General features: G+C 53.3%; 1 protein-coding gene across 1 annotated transcript; it reads right to left on the bottom strand.

Moving 5' to 3' along the window:
- Window positions 1–1,062: 1,062 nt before the first annotated feature.
- CLEC2L (C-type lectin domain family 2 member L) lies at window positions 1,063–22,715 on the bottom strand. The gene is made up of 5 exons (XM_049894604.1): window positions 22,463–22,715; window positions 10,964–11,038; window positions 5,812–5,978; window positions 4,658–4,758; window positions 1,063–1,728 (listed from the first exon to the last, which is right to left on the bottom strand). Exons 1-5 carry the CDS (start codon window positions 22,713–22,715, stop codon window positions 1,617–1,619), a joined length of 708 nt encoding a protein of 235 aa, XP_049750561.1. The 3' UTR covers window positions 1,063–1,616.
- Between the last annotated feature and the right edge of the window lie 234 nt (window positions 22,716–22,949).

Here is a 22,949-nt window from a genome sequence, read left to right on the forward strand (position 1 = left end):
CTTTGAGGGAAATGTAGGTGAGGACCCTGGGCCTGTAGTGACTGAGAGGAGAGAGGCCCCCTTCTCCAAGCAGCAGCAGCCACCACTCGGCACAGGTCCCCAGGGGCCATGACTCAGTGGGCCTCCCACCCCACTGCCCTGAATCCCCTCGGCCACTTCGCTGCTCCCACTGCTGCCCAATAAAGATGAAACCTGAAACCACAAACAGCCCACATTTACTAAGTACCTGGAAAGCAGGTGAAAGGTGACAAACCCGGGTTGGCAGCTGTGCCTGAAAGCCAAGGGTAAAAGTAGGGCAGGCAGGGCCTGGTTCTAGAGCTATTTTCTGAACTGGGCCAGAACCCAGTGCAGACCAAGGCAGCCACCTCAAGGAGCTGAGGCCCCGCGGCCACTGCTGTGGGGTGTTGATGGTGGGTGACAGCACTGGGAGCCCCCACAAAACCCAGGCACTGCCAGCCCCCTCCTCCTCGGACAGCCAAGGCACTGGGATACCCCCTCTTCTCTGAGGCTTTCCACCTCCCATCCCCACTCATCCTACCCCATTCTCACCTGGGGCCTCCCCAGAATGTTCTAGTGCCTTCTAGGCTGTTTCCTGTGCTCCTCAGGGGGAGGACCGGCCATAACTGATAGCGCATGCCAGTGGCCTGTGCTCTAACAAGTTCCCAGACAGTGCTAATGCTGCTGGTTAGGGACCAATTCTGAGAACCACTAGTGGTTCTCGAAATTTACCAGATGTAAGAATCACTGGGGATCTTATTAAAATGTAGATTCTGATTCAGTATATCTGGGGTGGAATACAAATTCTCCACAGGGGTGTGGACCGGAATGAACTGGTCTGAAGCCCTGGATCGCACAGTTGAAGAGAGTGGAGGGCCCCTCGGACAGCTGAGGGAACTCAGTAGTGATAAATGTGTTTGCCCCGCTCCCTTCACACCACCCCCACCATACAAGGTAAGTGCATCTTTGGGGTGCTCCACAGACTGAGCCCAAAGTCAGTCCCTCCCTGCCCACCACCCACCCCCAGCCAGGACCCTGGACAAAGGCCAGCAGACTCTGGACGGTGATGTCTTTATTCCGTCAGAATCAGTACAACAGCACCACAGACACAGCGGGGCCTGCTGAGACCCCAGGGCAGGCAGCCGGGGGGTGCGGGGGGTGGTCACCGCCACAGCCTTGGGCTGGGCTGGCCAAGGTGAGGGGACATCACAGGACAGGGAAGGGTGGGCCTGTCAGCATTGCCGGTAATGCCCTCTGTCTAGCCTCTGTCCTTCCGAAGCATCAGGACCATGGTGAGGAAGGGACTCTCCAGGACCGGCAGCTGAGGGTGGATGCTGAGCTCGCCAGGGTGTGTGCGCGTGTGTGCATGTATGCATGTGTGCACATGTGTGTGCACCTGTGTAGGGGCCCGGGTGCCTCCTATGCTACTTAGCCAATGGGATGTAGCTGCTGTGCCCCCCAGGACCTGCCTGGGGGCAGAGGGAACCAGGAACCAGGGCCTGGAAGAGGGGCCGGCGGGGGCCACCCACCGCAGCCCAGCTGGGCCTCCGCGTGGAGCCTGGAGCAGTCCTGGAGCGAGGCCTGGTGCCGGCCAGCGGTGGGGCCGCCTGGTGGACCCCTCACGTGTAGGCCATCTTACTGCACACCCAGGGCCGCGTCATCAGACACTCCGTCGACACCAGCCGAGTGGGCTCCACAAACACGCACTCCCCCGGCCCGGAGACCGGGAATCTGCGGCCGGAAGGAAGAGACCGGGCACTCAGCTCCCGCGTACCTGGGGTCGGCTCACCCTCATGGCCCGTCCCGTCTCGACGTTCTGGCATCGCCGCCCACCTGGGGACCCCACTCTGCGCCATCACTCCCACCCCACAGGGGTGTCCAGGATGCTCCCCGAACCCCCTACCTCCTTCCAGGGTCAATGCACCCCCCGGGCCCTGGAACCCTCGTCAGAGCACAACCCTGCGTCTCCTCCCGCCACCCCCACACCCCCTGCCAGCACCCTGGGAGCCTGTGCCACCCGTCTGTCCATCTGTCTGCCGCCCGCCGGCACATGGACGGTCGCTGGCAGGGCACAGTGTCCCAGGCGCAGCACGTGCTGGGTGGAGACCGCCAGACTCAGTTACCCTGTTGGGTCAGGACGGCCGGAGTAACCTGGCGCTTCACAGCGCGAGGTGGGGCAGCCATCAGTCAGTCATTCTCCGACCATCTGTCGGTCTGTGTTCCTGTCTGAAATCACCCCTTTCCTGCCCTAGCGGGTTCCCGCTGCACTGAGAGCCCACTTATGCAAAACCCAGTTCCCGGCCAGGGCCAGATGACCACATGTGACCCCGACAGGGCGACAGGGTGTGCGAAGGGGTCCCCACGGCCCTCCCGTGGGCGCCAGCCTGGGGCGGGAGGGGAGAGACTCTGAGAACGGATGGGGTGCAGGAACGGAAGGACAAACAGGGGAGGGAGGGGAGGACAGAGGTGCAAACCCAAAGCGCAGGAGACACAGGAGACCCAAGGGAAGCAGGAGGAGGCAGGAAGGGTGCCCACGGGCTGCCCAGGCCAGAGGGCGCCATCCCTCCTCTGCTGCGGCTGGGGTCTGGGGTCTCGGTGCTCTCCCACTTTAGCTACCCTTTAGCCCCTACCTTAGAGACACTCATATCCTCATCAGGGAGGGTGGCAGCTGTGCTCCTCCTCCAGGCCCTTGGGCCCTGTTCCCCCACCATACTGCAGGCCGGAAGACGGTTTCTGTTTCTGTCTGCACCTCCCTGCCTCAACTTGTGCCTAGACTGCCCCACACAGCTATCACCTCCACACAGGCTATCACCTCCACGCACGCTATCACCTCCACACATACTATCAACTCCTCACCCCCACACACGCTATCACCTCCACACAGCTATCACCTCCACACAGGCTATCACCTCCACACATACTATCAACTCCTCACCCCCACACACGCTATCACCTCCACACAGCTATCACCTCCACACAGGCTGTCACTTTCACACACACTATCACCTCCACACATGCTATCACCCCCTCACCCCCTCACATGGTATCACCTCCACACATGCTATCACCGCCACACATGCTATCACCTTTACACGTTATCAACCTCCACACTGCTATCACCTTCACGCGTTATCAACCTCCACACAGCTATCACCTCCACACATGCTATCACCTCCACACACACTATCAACTGATCACCCCCACCACATGCTATCACCCCCTCACCCCCTCACATGGTATCACCTCCACACGTGGTATCACCTCCACACATGCTATCACCTCCACACATGCTATCATCTTCACACGTTATCAATCTCCACACAGCTATCACCTCCACACAGCTATCACCTCCACACATGCTATCACCTCCACACATGCTATCACCACACATGCTATCACCTTCACACATTATCAACCTCCACACAGCTATCACCCCCACACACGCTATCACCTCCACACAGGCTGTCACTTTCACACACGCTAGCACCTCCGCACATACTATCAACTGATCACCCCACACAAGCTATCACCCCCTCACTCTCTCATGTGCTATCACCCCCACATGTGGTATCACCTCCACACATGCTATCACCTCCACATGTTAACAACCTCCACACAGCTATCACCTCCACACAGGCTGTCACTTTCACACATGCTATCACCTCCACACATACTATCAACTGATCACCCCCACACACTCTATCACCCCCTCACATGGTATCACCTCCACACGTGCTATCACCTCCACACACGCTATCACCTCCACACATGCTATCACCTCCACACACGCTATCACCTCCACACAGGCTGTCACCTTCACACACACTATCACCTCCACACACACTATCAACTGATCACCCCCACACACGCTATCACCCCCTCACCCTCTCACATGGTATCACCTCCACACGTGGTATCACCTCCACACGTGGTATCACCTCCACACACGCTATCACCTCCACACACACTATTACCTCCACACACACTATCACCTCCTCACACACTATCACACCCATACCCCCACACACGCTATCACCCCCTCACCCCCACACACGCTATCACCTCCTTACCCCCACACACCAGAAAGGGCCGTCACCCATCCACCACCACCCGCACCAGCACAGGCTCACGTCCATACTTCTCAGGCCACGAAAACACACCAACTACCACACACACCACCACATCTGTCCTGCCCCTTGGGGGTGTCTTCTCCAGGAAAAGGTGGTGAGAAAGCTCGTGGGGGCCTGGGATTCAGACCCTTTCTGCTGTAGGGACTGCATCTGGGTGTCACATGGCTCCCAGAGCAGAGGCACCCTCTTCTGCCTCCCTGCAGCCCATGTGGCCATATGGCTGGGTCCTGCTTGAGGGACGGGGACGTCCCAGGCTGCTGCCTGCTGAATGGGTGTGAATGTGACCACCCTGGACCCTGTAGACAAGGGACAAGAATGTGACAGGACAGAAGGGGCCTGGTCCCTGAACATGTTGGCCAGGGCCACCCCACAGGCTGGACTTGGGTGGGAGACAGAGAAGCCATCCTGAGGTCACTATGGGTCTCAGTCACACATGCTGAACCCAAAGATTCGTGTCTCCCTCTGGGGAGGGGTCGGGTGCTCAGCCATCCCCAGCCAAGCTCTGTGGCAGAGGGAAAGCCTCAGCTCACGTGTCAGGGTCAAATGGGTCCCCATTGACCCAGTGGAATTCATCCCCCACTCGGCGCAGGCCAATCCAGGGCTCCCTCCGTGTGAACTTGAACATGAATTCCTGCATGAGGAAGGAGGGAAAACTCAGGGTCAGACGCAGCCTCCTCGCCAATCACGTCCTGGGGGAACCTCAGCTCAGGAGAGGCTCCTGTCTCCTGAGAGGGACAGACTAACAGCGGGTCAGGTCCCACTGTACCCCGGAAGTGAGGCACTGTGGCCACATGGCCAGAGGTTGGGCTCAAAGTGGCTCCACGACCCTTCACACCACACCAATTCCTACTGTGCCCCAGAAGTGAGACACTGGGGTTCCAGAACCCCCTGTGGCCACATGGCCGGACCTTGGGCTCAGAGTGGCTCAATGACCCCTCACACCACACCCACTGGGCCAGGCTGCTTGGAGCAGAGTGTGCTCCTGAGCTCAGTAGTCCCGATCTGCCTGCTTGATGGAGTGCCAGGGACAGACTTCAAATTTGGCTGTCCTTCCACCTACAGATTTCCAGGGCTTTCTCTTCATATGAATGTGTGTGCTCAGGAGATCACACCGTGTAGCAGACAAACAGAAGTGATGTCTAGATTGTCTGTGAGTCTGAAGGGCTACCACTGTAAGCCTCAAAGTCCACAGTGGCTCACAGACTTATTCATAGTGCTTCTGCAGGTGCTTGGCGGATTACTGAAAGGTTGGAGGTTCGAGTCCACCCAGAGGAGCTTCGGAAGAAAGACCTGGAGATCTACTTCTGAAAAATCAGCCACTGAAAACCCTGTGGAGCACAGCTCTGCTCTGACCCACATGGGGGTGCCATGAGTCAGAGTGACTGAACAGCAATCAGTTTGGTCTGTTCTCATTTCTGTATGTTAAATTGAGCAAAAAAGCACCTCTTGATGTGGACTAGTAGAAAGTGGGAGAATGTTTTTACATTTGACAAATGATTATAATTCTTACATTTTACAACAGGAATCTGAGCTTGTTGCAGGGCCTTGGATTGATGTGAGCAGCCTTGACAATGGACGTGGGCACAGGAGCCAGCTGCCTGGGCTCCAGGTGGCCCTGGAACCATGGCTTTCCCTTGGAGTGGCAATGGGGACCCAGGGTGACCCCTGCCCCCCATGCACTCACCAGCTCCTTCTGGCTCTGGATCACAGCCAGCACAGCCTCGTGGGTATGGCAGGACTGGCGGCCTGTGTTCCAGTCTCTTGGCTCCTCGGAGAAGAAGTAGCATTTCCGCCCATAGAGTAGCCAGTCCTCAGGGCAGGGCGCCTCACACTTGATGCAGCCCTTGGAAGCTGAGGGAGGTAGGGGCTCAGCACCCAGCCCCTGCCCGCCACCCCACAGTCGGCACCCGCCCTCCACACCGCCCACCGCCCTCCACAGGCCTCCTCCAACCATCCACGTCTGAAGGGTCTTCTCGAAGGAGCATCTCGGAAAGGCAACTGCGTTGCCCAGTGCCTGGCAACCACTGGGGAAGAGTGTGGGAGGGGGCGATTTGGGAGGCCAGTAGGTGTGTCACCGAACAGATGGTACTAAGTCAGTGGCACCTCGAGAGGAAATGACAGATTAAAATCTCCCTATTCTCCCAGTTCCCCAAGGCACAGAACCCCAGAAACTCAGATCTGAAAGAGACCTTGGAAGCCTCAGGTCCTCTCTCTGCAGTCCATCTGTAAGCTGTGAGGGGCCACTCTCATTAATCATGCCCTCATTAGCTAACCAGGCAGCCCATTCTACCACTGACCTTCTGAAAAGTTCTTTTTGAATTCTGGGTCCCAACCTGCCCCCTCCTGTGGTCTAGACCTGCTGGTCCAAGACCTGGTCCATCTTTGGCCACCTCCTGCTTGAAGGTGGCCACCAGCCTCCCTTCTCCAGCTCTCCCACTATTCCCTGCAGGGTTGGATTTCCTGACCCTTTTCCATTCTGCCCAGTTTGCTGCAAGTGATCCCATGGCCACATGGCACTGGAGTCCGTCTGAGGTGGCCATCAGCAACAGGGAGCACTTGCTATGGGCTTTACCAGTGTGCAGACGCCTCCACGACAAAAGTCTGTGTGTCTGTGAGTCTGTGGGTGTGTGCACTCTTCTGGAAAGGAGTTCCAGAGCTTCCAACAGACCTGCAAAGGGCCTCTTGTCCAAGGTATGAAGCCACACTCTTAGGGTGTTCTCCTATCCTCTGCTTCCAAGCCAGGGCTCCCCAACCCAGAACAGGTGCAATTTTACCTCCAAATGCAGAAGCTTTCCTTTGTTTCGTCCACATTTATCTCATTCCGTTTGGCTCATCATTTGCATTTTTAAAGATAAATTTTCATTTTGATTTTTTCTATCTGTCTTACTAAGCATCCCTCTTTGGACTGTGTCAACTACAAATTTCATCAGCGTACTTTTCATTTGTTTTCATACAAGTGCTCAATTAAAATGTAGATTAGTGCTGCGGTGTGGTGAATTACTTAATATGGCCCTTCTAGGCACAGTCTTTGTGACTCCCAGGCAATGACTGGGTGCTACTATGCAAATTAGGTGTATGGAACCTATGATAGTTAAGGTTATGTGTCAACTTTGCTGGGCCATGATTTTCAGTGCTTTGGCAATTACATAATTATATAGTCATTCTCCATTTTGTGGTCTGATGTAATTGTCCTCCATCTTGTGATCTGATATAATTATCCTCTATTTTGTGATGTGTTGTAAATCCTAGCCTCTATGCCTGTGATTATGGTCCCATTGGGGACTGAATTGTCCATTATGTTAATGTGGCAGGATTAGGGTAGGATGTATCTTGAGTCACTGCCTTACTAGACGGTATGACTCAAGTTACCACGCTTACCTCAGTCACCACCTCACCACCCTTACACAAGTCACCGCCTTGCTTAGGTCATACCCTTGCTTGAGTCACATCTTTTATCTTGCAAGAGATAAAAGGAGAGAGAAATGAGCAGAGAAGGGATGACCTGACTACCACCAAGAAGAAGAGACAGGAGCAGAGTATGTCCTTTGGACCTTGAGTCTGCACACTGGGAACCTCCTGGACCCAGGAGACAGCGAGAGACAGGAAAAAGCAGCAGCAGAGAAACAGCAGCAACAGAGGCAGCAGAACCAGGAGACCAGCAGAAGATGGTGCAGTGGGCTTTCCATCCCACGGAGCAAGAGAGCTAAGCACCTTTGGGCAGGAGGCTTGCTGATAGAGTGTAGTATCTCTGGGCACTTGGCAGGAGCTAGGCTCACTGACCTATGGAATGAAAGAGCTGAGCGCCTTCGGGTCAAGCCTTACTGGTAGAGTGGAATGCCTTTGGGCACTTATAGGTAGAGCTAAAGACCTTTCTAACACTTGCCCGAGCAGGGCAGAGGCTGGGCCAAAGGGTCCAAGAGGCCTGAAAGGCTGAGGGGCCAAGGGCCAGGAGAACTCAGCATGGCTAAGAAAAAGCTGTCCTGATTGAAAAACTCTATTTTAAGTCCTGCTTGTTCCTGAATTGTAATTGTTACTTCCGTAATTGTTGTCGTTGTTGTAACAACTTCCCTAATAAACCCTTAATTGTATTTCCTGTGAGTTTTATGTGGCCTTTTCAACGAATTATTGAACCCAGCAGAGGAGTAGAGAGTGCCGTGGGAGGGACAGCTGGTGTCAGGATTTGTAAAAAGTTTGGAGAGAGGAGTCTTTGTCATTCATAGGAGTCAGCCTTGGGCTGATGCTGATGGTGAATCTCCCCCTCTTGAAGTTAGAGGAAGTCAGATACCCCTACCACACCATTTTCACAAGGACAGAGCCATGAGCACAGCCTATGGCACCGTGTCCTTGGAGGTCTAGAGCCATGCTGGTCCCAGTTAATCCATTGACACTTGCTGGGCTATATCTGCTCAGGAAGCTGCAAACCCATTGGGGAGTATTGACTGTGGTGTGGCTACACCTCAGCGAATTTTCGACAAGGCCCTTCTAAGGGACTCTGTACTTCATTGAAATCACAATATGCTATGTCCATGGCAGTGCCTGGCCTCCCAACCTAACAACAGGATAAAAAGAAACTGATTTAATTTATAGCAGTTATTCTTAGTGACTCCAAGCTGGCTCCAGTGGTCGCCAGAACATTTTCTACACACTCACAAACCACCTGCTTATCATGCCTCGCTGACAGGTGAGGATCTGGTGGGACTAACAGTGGCAGAGGGCTTTTTCCCATTTTGAGTTGCTCACCTCTGGTCTTTTGGCACTCTCAGAGATAAAAGACAGAAGTACTGAAATCTCTGGCAAAACCTTAGGACCCACGACATACTTTGAATGGAGTCCATTAAGAGTGGCCCTGTAGCTACTGTTGTTCATATAGCACCCTGTGGGGTGTACAGTTGACTTTACCCAAAGAATTTGGTCTTTGTCCCTCCTTCCAGGGAGGTAAACTCTGAACCTTCAGACCTTCCCCAGTGACTGGAGTCTTTGTTATTCATGGAGGGCTTCAGATCACACTTGTGGGTTTATGCTAATGAGGTGACTCATGTTGGATGGGGGCTGGCCAGGCCAGAAAGACCCACTGTGTGATGATTATCAGACCAACTCTGGAGAGGGGAAGGAGGCTGGAGATTAATTTCAATCACGTGGGCAATGAGTCAACTAATCATGCCTCCATGAAACTCCAAGAAAAACTCTGGACACTGAGGCTCAGGTGAGCTTCCTGGTAGGTGAAAGATGTCGATATACCAGGGTTACATAGCCCTTCGTTGGAGACCCTCCCGGACCTCACCCTATGCAGCTCTTCATTTATATTCTTTTTGTTATAATAAAACTGTAATCGTAAGTCTGTGAGTCATTCTAGTGGATTATTTAAACCGAGAGAGTAGTGGCGAGCCTCGAATTTGTAGCAAGTAGGTCAGAAGTGACAGGGCTCTGGGAACCCCCAATGTCACAGCTGGTGTCTTAAGTTTTGGGCAGACTAGGCTTCTGGAGGACTGTACCCTCTAGCCTTTGAGAGCTGATGTAGGTCTGGGTGGTTAGAGTAAGAGTCGTGTTTGCAGTTGGTGAGAGAGGAGATTTAGAGTTGATGTGGGAAGACACAGACACAGTATCCCCCTATCCTTAAGTGTAGTTTTCTCCCTTTTTATGGTTCTACCCTTTCAGTCCCACACACCACTCTATGTCTCTCATGTCTCCCCCATTGGAGTGCACTGTTGCTTCTACCTCCTTGTCTCTGGGACTCCTCTTCATCCTTCAGGGTTCAGCACAGTGCTCTCCTTCTAGGGAGCCCCCAGGTAGTAATATCTTGATGACTGCACTTACCCTTGACAGGGGAGATGATGTCACATTCATTTCTTTATCCCTAGCACTTAGCCCAGGGCCCAACAAGAAGCTGGGCTCAAAACATACTTGTTGATCAAAAGGGGGGATATATGGAATAGAATTTCAAATTCTCATAGAATCTAGACATTCTGGAGTCATTAAGCCTGGGTGACCACCCCCCCAAAACCTATTTTCCTGGGGAAATCTTTATATCTTAAACCAAAACTGTCCTCTGAACCCATAGCCATTGTAGTGACCCTATAGGACAGAGTAGAACTTCCCCACAGGGTTTCCAAGGAGCGACTGGTGGATTCTAACTGCCAACCTTTTGGTTAGCAGCCAAGCTCTTAACCACTGCGGCACTAGGGCATTTTTAAACCAAATGGTAGTTTAGCTTAATTAGAAAAGAAGGTCTGCCTTGAGCATCATGTTCTTTAAAGAATTATCTATATGCAATTAAATTGAGAACAGCAACTTGAAAGGTTAGATGGGAAGCTTCAGGGGCAGTGAGTTCGTGTTAATGACGGTGAAATAATTTGGAAAAGCATACCAAGAAAGGTGGCACAATTTGAAGAATGTAACCAATGTCATTGAATTGTACATTTAGAAATAGTTGAATTGGTGTGTTTTGTTGTATACATTTTCACTAGGAAAAAAAAAAAAACTTGTTGAATGAATAAATGGGATCTTTAAAGGCTCTTATCCCCAAGTCATCCCTCCAATAAGCACTGCCTGCCCAGCCCACCCTTTCTGAGTGCTTGCAGCATCTCTGCAATGGTGCATAGGAGACACCCTCCACTTCACCTGCATTTACCTGCATGGTTTAGTAAGGGGGCTTGTCTAGCTCACGTGCATGTATTATTTCTGGGGTAAAATCGCACCTGGGCCCAACACTACGTTTTCTATTTACTCTGTCCCCCACGGAATTCCTAGAACATCTGGACCCTTCCTTCTCCATCATCCAGCCTTCTGAGAGGCGCTCAGGCAGTGGGCTGCCCAAATAACCTGACACCCAGGCTCACCCAAGATGCTCATCACCACCAGGATGGCGAACAGCAGCACTGCAATGGACCCCAGGAGGAGACGCGTGGTAGTGTCTGAGGAGAAGAGAAAGGGCTTCAGTGCCAGCCACCCCCAACGCCAACCCACCCCACCAACCCCCACCCCCACACCAACCCTCAGCCAGCCCAGGCCCTCATTGTGGAGATGTCCAGGGTCTTTTCTTCCTTCTTCTGTATCTCAGGAGAGGAGCTCCAGTTGAGGGAGGGTGAGGCCCATTATTAGTTCACATCCTCCCCGTCCTTCTCCATCCCCATCCCCCAGGCCCTGTGAAGAGGTGTGTGTGACCCTCACCCCCACATCCGCAGCTTCTCCATGCTCAGTTATACCCTCTCCTCAGCCCCACTCAGGGAGGCCTGACCCTACCCAGGAGCAGTCTAGACGAAGGCCTTCTGGATCCCAGAGAGACACCTTCCTCAAGCTCCAACGTGTCCCAGCAGAACAGGGAGCTTGCTTTTCTTTTCTTCAAACTCCCCAATATACTTTTGCTAATCCCTGGAGCTCTGGAGCCTGGGCCAATGTTTACCTTAACTCCCATGAAATGGAATTCACCATAGAATTAATCGTAGGAATGAAACAATACGGGCAATATTTGTCTAATTTAGGAGCCTTTCAAAGGCTTTCAGAGTACTTGTTTACCTTCAAATAATGTGCTAAATACAAATGTTTTTTTTCTTCTCTGGGATTCTTATTCTACTGCTGTCTGAACTTGACTGAGAACACCATAACCAAAAACCAAGCTCACTGCTGTCGAGTCATTCCGACTCATAGCAACCCTATTAGGATAGAGTAGAACTGCCCCATAGGGTTTCCAAGGAGTGGCTGGTGGATTCAAACTGCCGACTTTTTGGTTAGCAGCCGAACTCTTAACCGCTGCACACCAGGGCTCTGAGAACACCATAAGTAAACGCTTAATAAATTATTATCCTATCTCCTTCCCTCCCCTAAACCCCACCGTTGTCAAGTCTTGTGTTATCGACGTCAGGAATTTCTCTCCTTCCCATTGCAACCATCTGGGTACCTATGCCTAGACACTTGTGAAAGCCTCCTGGTTTTCTCTTCTCCCTCTGCCTGTTCCAGATCATTCCACACAGCTGGGCCAGGTGCTAGGCCAGTGGCTCTCAAGGTGGTCCATAGCAGCAGCATCACCCAGGAACCCGTTAGAAATGCAAACGGTCTGCGCACCCCAGACCAAATGACGCAGCCCAACAATCTGATTTTTAACAAGCTCTCTTGGTGGCTCTGATGCACGTAAAAGTCTGAGACTGTACGAAATCAGGAGAACCAGGTTCGATTCTGGCTACCACCCATCTGTCCGTGGAGGCTTGAGAGTTGCTATGATGCTGAACAGGTTCCAGTGGAGCACCTACGCTATGAGAGACTAGGAAGAAATGCCTAGTGATCTACTTCCAAAAATCAGTGAGTGAAAACCCTGTGGAGCACAACAGTCCCATCTGCAACCGATCATGGGTATGGCTCAGGACTGGGCAGCATTTTGTTATGTCGTGCATGGGGTCGCCAAGAGTCGGGGCCGACAACAATGTCGTAGAGCACAGTATTGAGTCTGTGATTCCTCTGCTTGGAACCCACCCTCCATGGCTACCCAATGCCCACCAAGCCATGCATCACCTCCCTCTGTGGCTTTCTGAGGTCTGCAACTTTTAATCTCCTGCTGGTCTCTACTCAGTCCCCAGGGTTCAGCCAACAGGCTCCTTGAAGAATTATCCAGCCCTCACAGTCTGTGTGGCTGGGTCTTTACTCCCAACGTCCTTCTCCTCCACCACCACCTCTTGAAATCCTGTCCACCTCACATGCCATCCACCCTTCCCCAGAAATCGTTCCTGACCCCCAGCATGTCCGTACCCTGGGGCTCTCACAACAAAGTACCACAAACGGAGTGGCTTAAAAAAGAGAAATTTATTATTTCACAGTTCTGGAGGTCAGAAGTCTGAAATTAGGGTGTCCGTAGGGCCATTTCTCTGAAGGCTCTAGTGGAGGGTCATTTCTTGTCTCTTCTGACTTCTGGTGGCCCCAAGCATTCCTTGGCTTGTAGCAGCATATCTCTGATCTCTGCCTCCATCTTCACATGGCCATCTTCCCTCTGTGTCTCATCTCTCCTTATAAGGGCACCAGTCATATTGAATTAGGGCCCACCCCGAATTCATGACGACTTAACACCTTCAAAGACTCTTTTTGCAGACAAAGTCATGTTCACAGGTACCAGGGATTAGGACTTCAACATATCTTTTGGGGGGGACACAAATTAACTCATACTACCTAGGCTCCCCTTTTATTATTTTTAAGTCTTCCTTTTTTTTTTTTTTAATATCAAAGTTTTGTCTGAGCACAGCTAACAGCAATGCACCCACAGACCAGCACTGATCCGTAGACTCTTTGCTGCTGGCCCGTGACGAGATAAGTACAGAAATCGGGAGGCAGTATCTAGAAACTTCCACAGTAAATCAACATTGCTGTGACATCCAAGTGTATGATCATAGTTCTAGTAATTTATTGGTGTTGTATTTTACAAAAATATCCATCTGCAAAGGATTGGGAAAAGAAAGCTTATTCTTTTTCATCAAGGATAACCCGTCAATTCCGACTCATAGTCAACCTATAGGACAGAGTAGAGCTGCCCCGTAGGGTTTCCAAGGCTGTAACCTTATGGAAGCAGGCGGCCACATCTTTCTCCTGTGGAATGGCTGGCGGGTTCAAATCACCAACTTTTCAGTTAGTAGCTGAGTGCTTAACCACTGTACCACCCTCGCTCCTTTCATCAAGGATAAATCAAAAAAATCAAACCCGCTACCATCCAGTCAATTGCAACTCACAGCAACTCTACAGGACAGAGTAGAACTGCCTCAAAGGGTTTCCAAGGCTGAAATCTTTACGGAAGCAGACAGCCACATCTTTCTCCCGTGAAGCGGCTGGTGGATTTAAGCTGACGACCTTTTGGTTAAAGGTTAGCAGCAGAGCTCTTCTGCCACTGTGCCTTCATCAAGGATAACCTCCAAATCTCTAAATGCCATGTGTGTGTCAATACTTCTTGACTTTTCCACTTTGTGTATCATTTGCCGACTCACCACACGTATGGCAATTTCCATCTCTCTGCATTCCATCCTTCCCCAATTACTGACCCACCTCCTGCCCTTCCAACATAGGTACAGCGCCATGTGGCTTAGAGCAGTAATTCAGTGCTATGTTCTATGACGACGTAAACGATACTCCTCACCGAACCACGCTTCATATTGTAAATGCTTCTTTCCTATACGACTTCTCCTCGCCTGTAGTTAATCATGGTCTTGTTTAGTTGTCCAGTCTTCTATGTGCCAATCATAACTGCAACCCTAAAACTCCTTCAAGGTGATAAGACTAAATCAGGAATTCTATTTCACTTTGAAGAGGTGTCCCTGGACACGTCTGACCTGCTCCAGTTGGAACTGGTTGCCTCCCTGCCCATCAGCCCGAGGATCTGCTCTGCCTTTCTACTGTTCTTTCTAGCCCATATCTGCCTCTCTCTTGGTTTACTCCCTTGACCTGCTGCAGCACATCCTCCTTGGGCTGCCTGAGGAAGGGTATAGCAAAACCACTGCACTGCACAGCTCCAGCGGGCAGAGTTTCACATTGTGTGCGGTGGCAAGCGGCACCTCCTGGGGCAGAAAGAATACAATGTGAGTGGTGTGCCCTGGAGTTGTGTGACTTGGAGACCTGGACATAATTGGACATACCTGTTGCCATCGAGTTGATTCCAACTCAAAGCGACCCTATATGACAGAGTAGAACTGCCTCAAGGGGTTTCCAGTGAGCACCTGGTAGATTCGAACTGTTGACCTTTTGGTTAGCAGCTGTGGCACTTAACCACTATGCCACCAGGGTTTCCTAATTGGACATGGTTGGACATAATTCACCTTCAGAATCATTAAGGCATAACTCTATTCTCTTCTAGCTCCTAGTGTTTGTTTGTTTATTTATTTTTGAAAAGTCTAAAGCCATCCTCATGTATGATCCTTTTAATATAGACCGCTTTATTTTTTTTTCTCTCTAGAAGCTTCTTGCATGTTTTCCTTTTCACCCAGTGTGATGCCATACCTTGGTTTGGGTTTGTTTTCACTCATTATATTAAGCAATCAATAGACCCTTTCAATTTGTAAATCCATGTCCTTCAGTTCCAGGGGATTTTTCTTTAATTATATCACTGGTGATTTCTTCTTTTCCATTTTCTCTGTCCTTCTCTAGAGATCACATTCTTCAAATGTCGGACCTCTTGAATTGTTCCTCCAATTCTCTCTATTTTTTAATTCACTATCTCTTTGCTTTTTTGTTCTATCTTCTGGAAGATTTTCCCAACTTTATTTTCCTAACCTTCTCCAAGTTTTTCACTTCTGTTATTGTATTTTTAATTTTGAAGGATTTTTATTGTTTTTGTTTTGTTCTCTGAATACCCCCGTTTTAAAGCATCCCATCCAATTGTTTTTTTAATGAGGAAATATCCCCTTTTATCTGTCTGAAGATATTACTCACAGGGCATTTCAGGGGGCAAAGCGTGGACAGTTTTTTCCTCCCTGTGTAGTCTCTGTTTTCTCCAAGTTCCTTTATTCTGTTCATTTGTTTTGGACTCTAGCTTCCATGTCTGAGGCTTTCCTCAGATGTCTGGTGACCCTTAGGCATTTGTTCATGATTAAGGTGAGGGATTAAAGAGTTCACTGGAGCCTCTGAGCCCATGGATAGGACTTAACTAACTGTGCGGTTCATGGTAGAGTGATCTGGCTGGACTGATCCTTCGGGTCCCAAATGTTAATCTTCTTAGCTCTGTCCTCTTGGGCGGATCAGAGTCCCTGGAAAAGGATCTACCACTCTCCCTCCTGGAGGGGAAGGAAAGGAGCTGGCAGAAGAGGACTGGGGGGAGGGAGGAGGGGGCGGGGAGCTGTCCTCAGCATTTGACGTGTAAATGTTGACTTAAATGCTGTCAGTCTCAAAGGTGTCTAGAGGCCCTTTTTCTTAAGAGACTTAACCGTAGGTTCCTTGCAGGGCCCTATGGAATGGGGAAGGGGATCTGAAATAAAATGTCAACCAGTCCTCCTGTTTTGGGCCCTGTCTTCACTCCCTGCCCATGATAACTGATGCCGCCTGTCCCTGTGTCTTTGAGGTCCTGCTGAGTGACTCTGTCTACTTCTCTGCTCTCTGAACTTTCTCAGGTTGGCAAAGGCGGTTACCACTCACCCATTCTTCCTAGCTCCCAAAATTTTGTTGCTATTGTCTTCTCTTCTGTTCTTTCTGTCCTTGTGGCCTCTTAAAAAGCCCTTTACTGTTGTATTTATGGGGCTCAGAAAGCAAAGGGAATAAATCCATATGGCCAGTCTGCCATCTTTGCTGGAAACTCAACACACTTTGGCATTCTTTCTAAGAGCAAGGTCTAAGAGCAAGGTCTCTGCAGGCAATGGGTTGGACCCAGCAGTGGAGCGGCCCGATGGTAAGAGCAGAGGCTCCTGCCTGTCCTCAGGCCTGGGCTGTTCTGTCCCGCTCTGCTGTCCTCAGGGCCAACTGCACCGAAGGCTGACTCCGGAGCTGCAGGACGACTGTCTGTGGCCAGCGCCACATCCGTCCCTCTACCCCTTCTTCACTCGTCTGTCAACCAGCTTCTGGAACACTGCCACTCTGACCTATGTACACTGGGGACAGGAGCATGGAATCTGAAACCACTTCCCCGGAGTTCAAATCTCAGCTCTGCCACTTCCCAGCTGCAGTCTGCTTCATTTTCTTCCAAATGAGGTAATACTAGTACCTGCTGGATTCACTTCCTGGGGCTGCTGAGACAAATTATCACAAACTGCATGGCTGAAAACAACAGAAACCTATTGTCTCACAGCCATGGAAGCCTGAAGCCCAAATTCAGGGGGTGGACAGGACCACGCTCTCTCTCTAGGAGAAGAGACTTCCTTGTCTCTTCCAGCTTCTGGTGGTTCCTGGCAATCCTTGGCTCATAGCAGCATCACTCCAATCTCTGTCTCCATCTTCCCCCGTGTTTGTCTCTGTCTCTTCTCTTCTCTTCTTACAAGGACACCAGTCATTTCGGATTAGGTCCCACCCTACTCCAGTGTGACCTCAGGCTAACTAATCACATCACAAAGATGCTATTTCCAAATGAGGTTGGGTTCGCAGGTACCAGGGGTTAGGACTTGAATACATCTTTGGGGGGACACAAATCCACTGCCTCTTAGAATTTGAAGAGGACTCAACGTATAAAACAATGCCTGGTATGGGACACACTCCGCAAATGTTAGCTACTTGCCAACATCATGATAATTACTGACCCGGAGGCTTGCTCTTTTAGGGTAAGGACTGGCCTTCACTCACCTCTGGATTCCCTATAATAATTGAAGAGTTATTGCCTAGAAAGTTACAAACCCCTCACTGGTCCTTAAAAAGTATGAGGGAAACTTGGCCACCCTGAACGACAAATGTCCTTGCTCAGCCCTAAATCCAGCTAAGCACGTGGAAAGTCCACGTAGGCATGCACCTGCTCTCTAGGGCGAGGGGCAACTGTCCATTTGTCTTCAACATAGCCAGAGCAAAGAAGCCTCTCCATTGTTTCATGGGCATAACTGCTCTCTATGACGCAGTGTGGACTGAGGAGACAGGCAGGGGTAGAGGGTCCCCACTCGCTGCTCACTGCCAGTGCTCAAAGAGGAGACCACCGGGCTAGACCATCCAACCCAACATCCAAACCAACATCCAACCCACATCCAACCCAAAATCCAACCCAACATCCAACCCACCAAGCATTCCTACTTTGCAGTGGTCCCTATTAGAGGGAGTTTAGATGTGAAATTTATTTATGTTTATATACATGTATGGCTTCAGCTAACATTAGAAGGAACAACTAAATCTGACTCCCAAGCCCAGACAAATCTCCCAACATCCTCGTATCCCCAAAAGGCTCACAGCTGATGTTTCTAAATCGTCAGGCACGCAGCCTGGAGATCAGAATCCCAACTATTAAAAACTATCAAATGGGGAGTTTGGTAATTTTTAAGTGTATAAGAAGCTTTGCTAAATGTGTGTGCGTGGTTTTGTTCGGGAAGTTGTGGGTTTATACCTAATCAAGAAACTTTCAACATTAAAAATTCAGAATCAGTGTTCACTGAAACTCTATAGCCTGGGCTATGCACACTCACCCCCAGGCCAGAAATAGCTCAACCTGAGTCACCCCCAGGCTGTCCAGAACCCAGGCAGGAGCTCTGGGTCACCTTTTCCAGCTTTTACCTGAGGCTGGAGGTGGCAGGGCAGGTTAATATCTACAGAGAGAGAAGAACTGATCAAGAACTTCTGTCTGGCTTTCTATTTATAAATTGTTAAAGACTTGGGCTCTGGTCATGGCTTTATGATTTAAGAAGCTCTCCAATTCCCTTAATCATGAGGAGGGAGAAAGTCTACCCTGAAGGTGGCAGGGTGTCCGAGGATCAAGGGGAGGGGAAGTTGCTATGAATGTCTGAAGCACCATTTGATGATCTCCAGTGACCCTTCCCAAGCCAGTCGTCCTTGGTCGGCACAGGTGAGGGTACGAGCTTTTGCATCAGAGGACCCTTGTGACAAATCCTACAAAAGGGCTTCATACGTTAGCAACCAAGAGGCATCCTCGGGCGAGATGCTCAGCCTCTCTGCATCTCAGTTTCCTCATCTATAAAATGGGTATAACACTCACCAACCCCCTGTGAGGGCAGATGTAAGGGTTAAAGGAGGTAACGATTGTTCAGGCACACAGTACATGCTCAATAAATGTTTGGTGTGTAGGAATAATGGTGCTTCGGCCTCTGCATGTGCTCCTCAGCTTGGACAAGCAGGGCATCTCTCAAGAGAGGTGCTTGGCTAAGCAGGCCCTGCAACCCCCAGGTCCCCAGAACTGACAGGCCACCCCCATCAACAGTGTTCCTCAGGCCTATGGACTGGGCCAATTATGGGACTAATTAGGGGCCCTTGGTGGTTCAGTGGCAGAATCCTCGCCTTCCATGTGGGAGACCCGGGTTTGAGTTCCAGTCAATGCACCTCACGTGTAGCCACAAGCTATCTGCCCATGGAGGCTTGTGTGTGGCTGTGATGCTGATTTTCACAAGTAGATCACCAGGACTAGGAAGAAAGACCTAGGGATCTACTTCCGAAGATCTGCCAGTGAAAACTCTACGGACCACAACGGTCTGATCCGCAACCAGTCTTGTGGATTGTGCAGGACCAGCCAGCATTTCTTCCGGCTGGGCACAGGGTCGCCATGAGTCAGCCAGCAGCAGCCAACAACAAGAAGCAGTTTGGGGCAGGGGTGGGCTCAAGGTAGACAGACCAGGAGTCAAAGGACTTCCGTGGGGCAGTTGATCACCTGCATCCCCACCAGGGCACTGAGAAGTCACAGCAGCCACAGCCCTGAGAGGCAGGAGTCACTCCCGGACCTAAAGGCAGGGAAGCCAAGGCTGTCACAAGGGCACCCCGCTAGCCTGAGGCCATGGGGGACCCGGCTGGGCTGGCCTGACTCCACACGCTGTGGCTGTGTCCGAGCTGTCTCAGGTGCCCTGTGAGCTCTGGGAAGGCAAGGCGTCCCCGCACCAAACCTGGGTCTGGCGTGTCGGCACTCGAGAAACGTTTGTTTGAGGAAGGAAAGAACGGAAGAACATGAGGGGCAAGAGCAAAGGCCAGCTCCGGGCAACAGCAGCTAGCTGAGGGGACCAGCCCTGGTTCCCAGCTTCCCTTGGGCCCCCCACAGGAGATGGAGGGGAACTGCAGGAGGCACACAAGGAACTGGCGGAAGGCAGGACCAGGGCCTCAGACCCCAGGTCCTAAAACACCTGTGGAAAGAAGTCACTGGGCCCCAGATGCTGCACCCCCAAGGACCACAGGCTCTCAAGGTGGAGCCTCTGATAAGAAGGCCAGGGAGTGAGGTGAGGGGGCCAGAGATGACATGAGCCCAGAGCAAGGACAGTACAGGTGAGACCAGGCGGGGCCACAGACAGGCACTAAGCGTGGGGGCCGGAAGATCCAGGGCCCCGAGAGCTTGTCCTCAGCCCACCACACTGGGCGCAGGAGGGCAAGGGGCCAGAGCCAGGATGGGAACCAGCCAGCAGCGGGCGCTCAAATAGAAGCCACGCACCCCAGGGTAGCCTTCTTTTTTCTGTACCCTAACCACTGCCAGGCCAACAGCCCTTCAGAACGAAGGCCAACCAATGAACGAAGAGCAAAGGCAGCAAGAGTGGCGAGCCGCGTCAAGAGATACCTGGTAGGAGGGAAGTCACAGGGTAAACCCAACAATGAGGCTGGAGACCATGTCAGAGCAGGGGCTGCTCCACTGTCACTCCACCCGGCTTGCTCGGCCCAGAGCTCCTCCTCACGCCCTTGCCCCTCAGCATCCTTGCCCCTCGGTTCCAAGTCTCCTCCAGGCAGCCAGCTTCCCCGCCGTGTCTGCACAGGCACACCCCCGGCCCACCTGCCTCGGGCCAAGCTGCTGGCTGGGTCCCATCACTGTCTCCAGCTCCCCGTCCTCGGCGGCCCCACAACTTGCCTTCATGCCAGCGCTGGCACGCCCCTCCCTGGACATTGCCCCGGCCTGGGTCTGGCCACTCCATGCCACACCACACCGAACCGAACCAAACGAGTTGCTGTGGAGTCAGTTCTGACTCATGGCGAACCCGTGTGTGCCGAGTAGAGCTGCTCCGTAGGGTTTTCAAGGCTCTGACCTTTCGGAAGTAGATTCCCAGGACTTTCTCCTGAAGCACCTCTGGGTGGATTCGAACCACCAACCTTACAGTTACTAGTCGATCATTTACCATTTGGCCACCTGGAGACTCTCTCTGGACCATACTGCTGGGCAAACCCACCTCTCACCCCAGGTTTAAAAGCCCTCGAAGCGCCTTCAGAACAAAGTCCAAACTCTTTGGCAAGGTCTAGGTGGCCTTCTTGATCCGCCCCTCGCCCCCAGACTCATCTCCCCTCACCCCACCCCATCAAAGTATTCTAGGGTCAGTTCCCCACAAGGGACATGGTGGCTCCAAGGTCAAAGAACACGTTGCTCCGTCAGCCAGGTCCTCTCCACACCTCCTAAGAGCTCGCCTTCCCTGGGAAGCCTTCTTCCTGACACCCCCTCCCCAGGCTGGGTTATCCAGGCTCCAGGCCCCTCTGGTAACGCTGCGGAAGTCCTCGGCCCCTGGACTCGGGTACAAGGGGCACCTGAGCCACATTCGAGAACTTGCTTCCCCTCCTTCCAAGGCCAGCATCTCTCACTGCCCCCCACCGCACACCTACCTCCCCGGGGGCCAACACCAGCCTCCTACAGAAACTCAGGGACGTGACCAAAGTAGTTTCCACTTTGTGACTGCTCCTTGGCCAGCCGGGGTCATCCCCGGGCCAGTGTGACTGGAAGGGTAGGTGGGACCGTGACCTTGCTGGAAGAGCCCATGTGGCTTCTTCCTCTCCAGTTCCCACAGGGCCCATCAATACCACAGACCCTCCCTCAGGGTACCTGCCTCTCTGGGTCTGCAGCTTTGGTGACTGATACAGCTCCAGGTCCCTCTCCATCTCTCCAGCCCCAAGCTTGCCCCCAAGGTCAAAGAGTGAGTCAGGTTGTCCTTCTAGGTGATCCCCAGACCCTGGCCCCCCTCCCATGGCATCTGATGGCCCAGAAATCAGTCTCCAGGTTCCTGCACCCTCCCACCCGTGCCCCCCCCCAGATGGGCCAAGGTGACTGTGACCTGCCCCCCCTCCCCCCAACAGCAGCCCCTCCTCCCCGGACCTGGACAGGGTGAGTGGGGAACCTAGGGGAGGAGGGTCCCGGGCTAGGGAGGGGAAGAAAGGGAGAAGGGGAATCGAGGGGACCCGGGCTTGGGAGAGCGGTGGGGATGGGGTGGGGGAACGAGGGTCGCCATTCCGGAGTCAAGAGGATGGCCGGGACGAGGGTCCTGGGCTGGAGTGGGCAGCAGGAACGAGGGTTCCAGGCCCGAGAGTTGGGCGGATGGAGAGGATGAGGGTCGCAGGCCCGGGTTGGTCAGCGGGCAGAAGAGTCCTGGGCCCGGGAGGCTGCGGGATGGCGGGGTTGAAGGGTCCCGGGTCGGGTTGGTCAGCGGGGACGAGAGTTCCAAGCCCGGGAGGCGGAGGGACGGGGGGGACGAGGGTCCCGGGCCGGGGTGGACAGCAGGGACCACGGTCACGGGCCGGGGAAGCAGAGACAGAGGATGAGGGTCGCGATCTGGGGGGCGGGAAGCGGCAGGGACAAGGGATCCCGGGCTGAAGAGGGTAGCAGGGTCTCGGTCTGGGGCGGCGGGGACGAGGTCGCAGTCCGGGGCGGCGGGGACAAGGGACGAGGGTCGTGGTCTGGGAGGCGGGGGCCGCCGGGGCCACGGGGATCCAGGCCGGTGGGCGGGGAATGACCGGGCAAGGGACCAGGGTCCCGGGTCCGGGTCTGGGAGGGCGGCGGGGCGCCGGCTTACCCTCCAGGGCGGCCTTCCAGCTGGTGCTGCCCTCGTAGCCGGAGCCCGAGTGGCGCAGCAGCCCCTCAACACCGCGGGCCTCGGCCTCTGCCGGGGAGCGCGGCCGGGGCGCCGGGCGTGCGGGGCGCGCGGGGGGCGCGGGGGGCACTGGGGCCGCGGGGGGCGCGGGGACCGCGGGGGCCGCGGGGGGCGCAGGGGGCGCTGGGGGCGCGGGGGGCGCAGGGGGCGCGGGGGGCGCGGGGCCCGGCTCCATGCCCGCCCCGGGAGGCCGCGCGCAGCCGAAGGAGCCGCTCCCGCCGCCGCCGCCGCCGCAGCCTTGGCACCGCCCCGGGCGGGAGGAGCCCGGGAGGCGGGCGGGCGGGGACGCGGAGGAGGAGCGGGGACCGCCCCTCACCGGCCCGGCAGGTGCTGAGCGCGGGCTCGGCGCCAGGACCTGGTACTCTGGTCCAGGCCCCTAGCCCCCTGATGACACCTCTCGGAGCAGCTT

This window comes from Elephas maximus, chromosome 8, assembly GCF_024166365.1.
Source record: "Elephas maximus indicus isolate mEleMax1 chromosome 8, mEleMax1 primary haplotype, whole genome shotgun sequence".
NCBI classification, from domain to species: Eukaryota; Metazoa; Chordata; class Mammalia; order Proboscidea; family Elephantidae; genus Elephas; species Elephas maximus.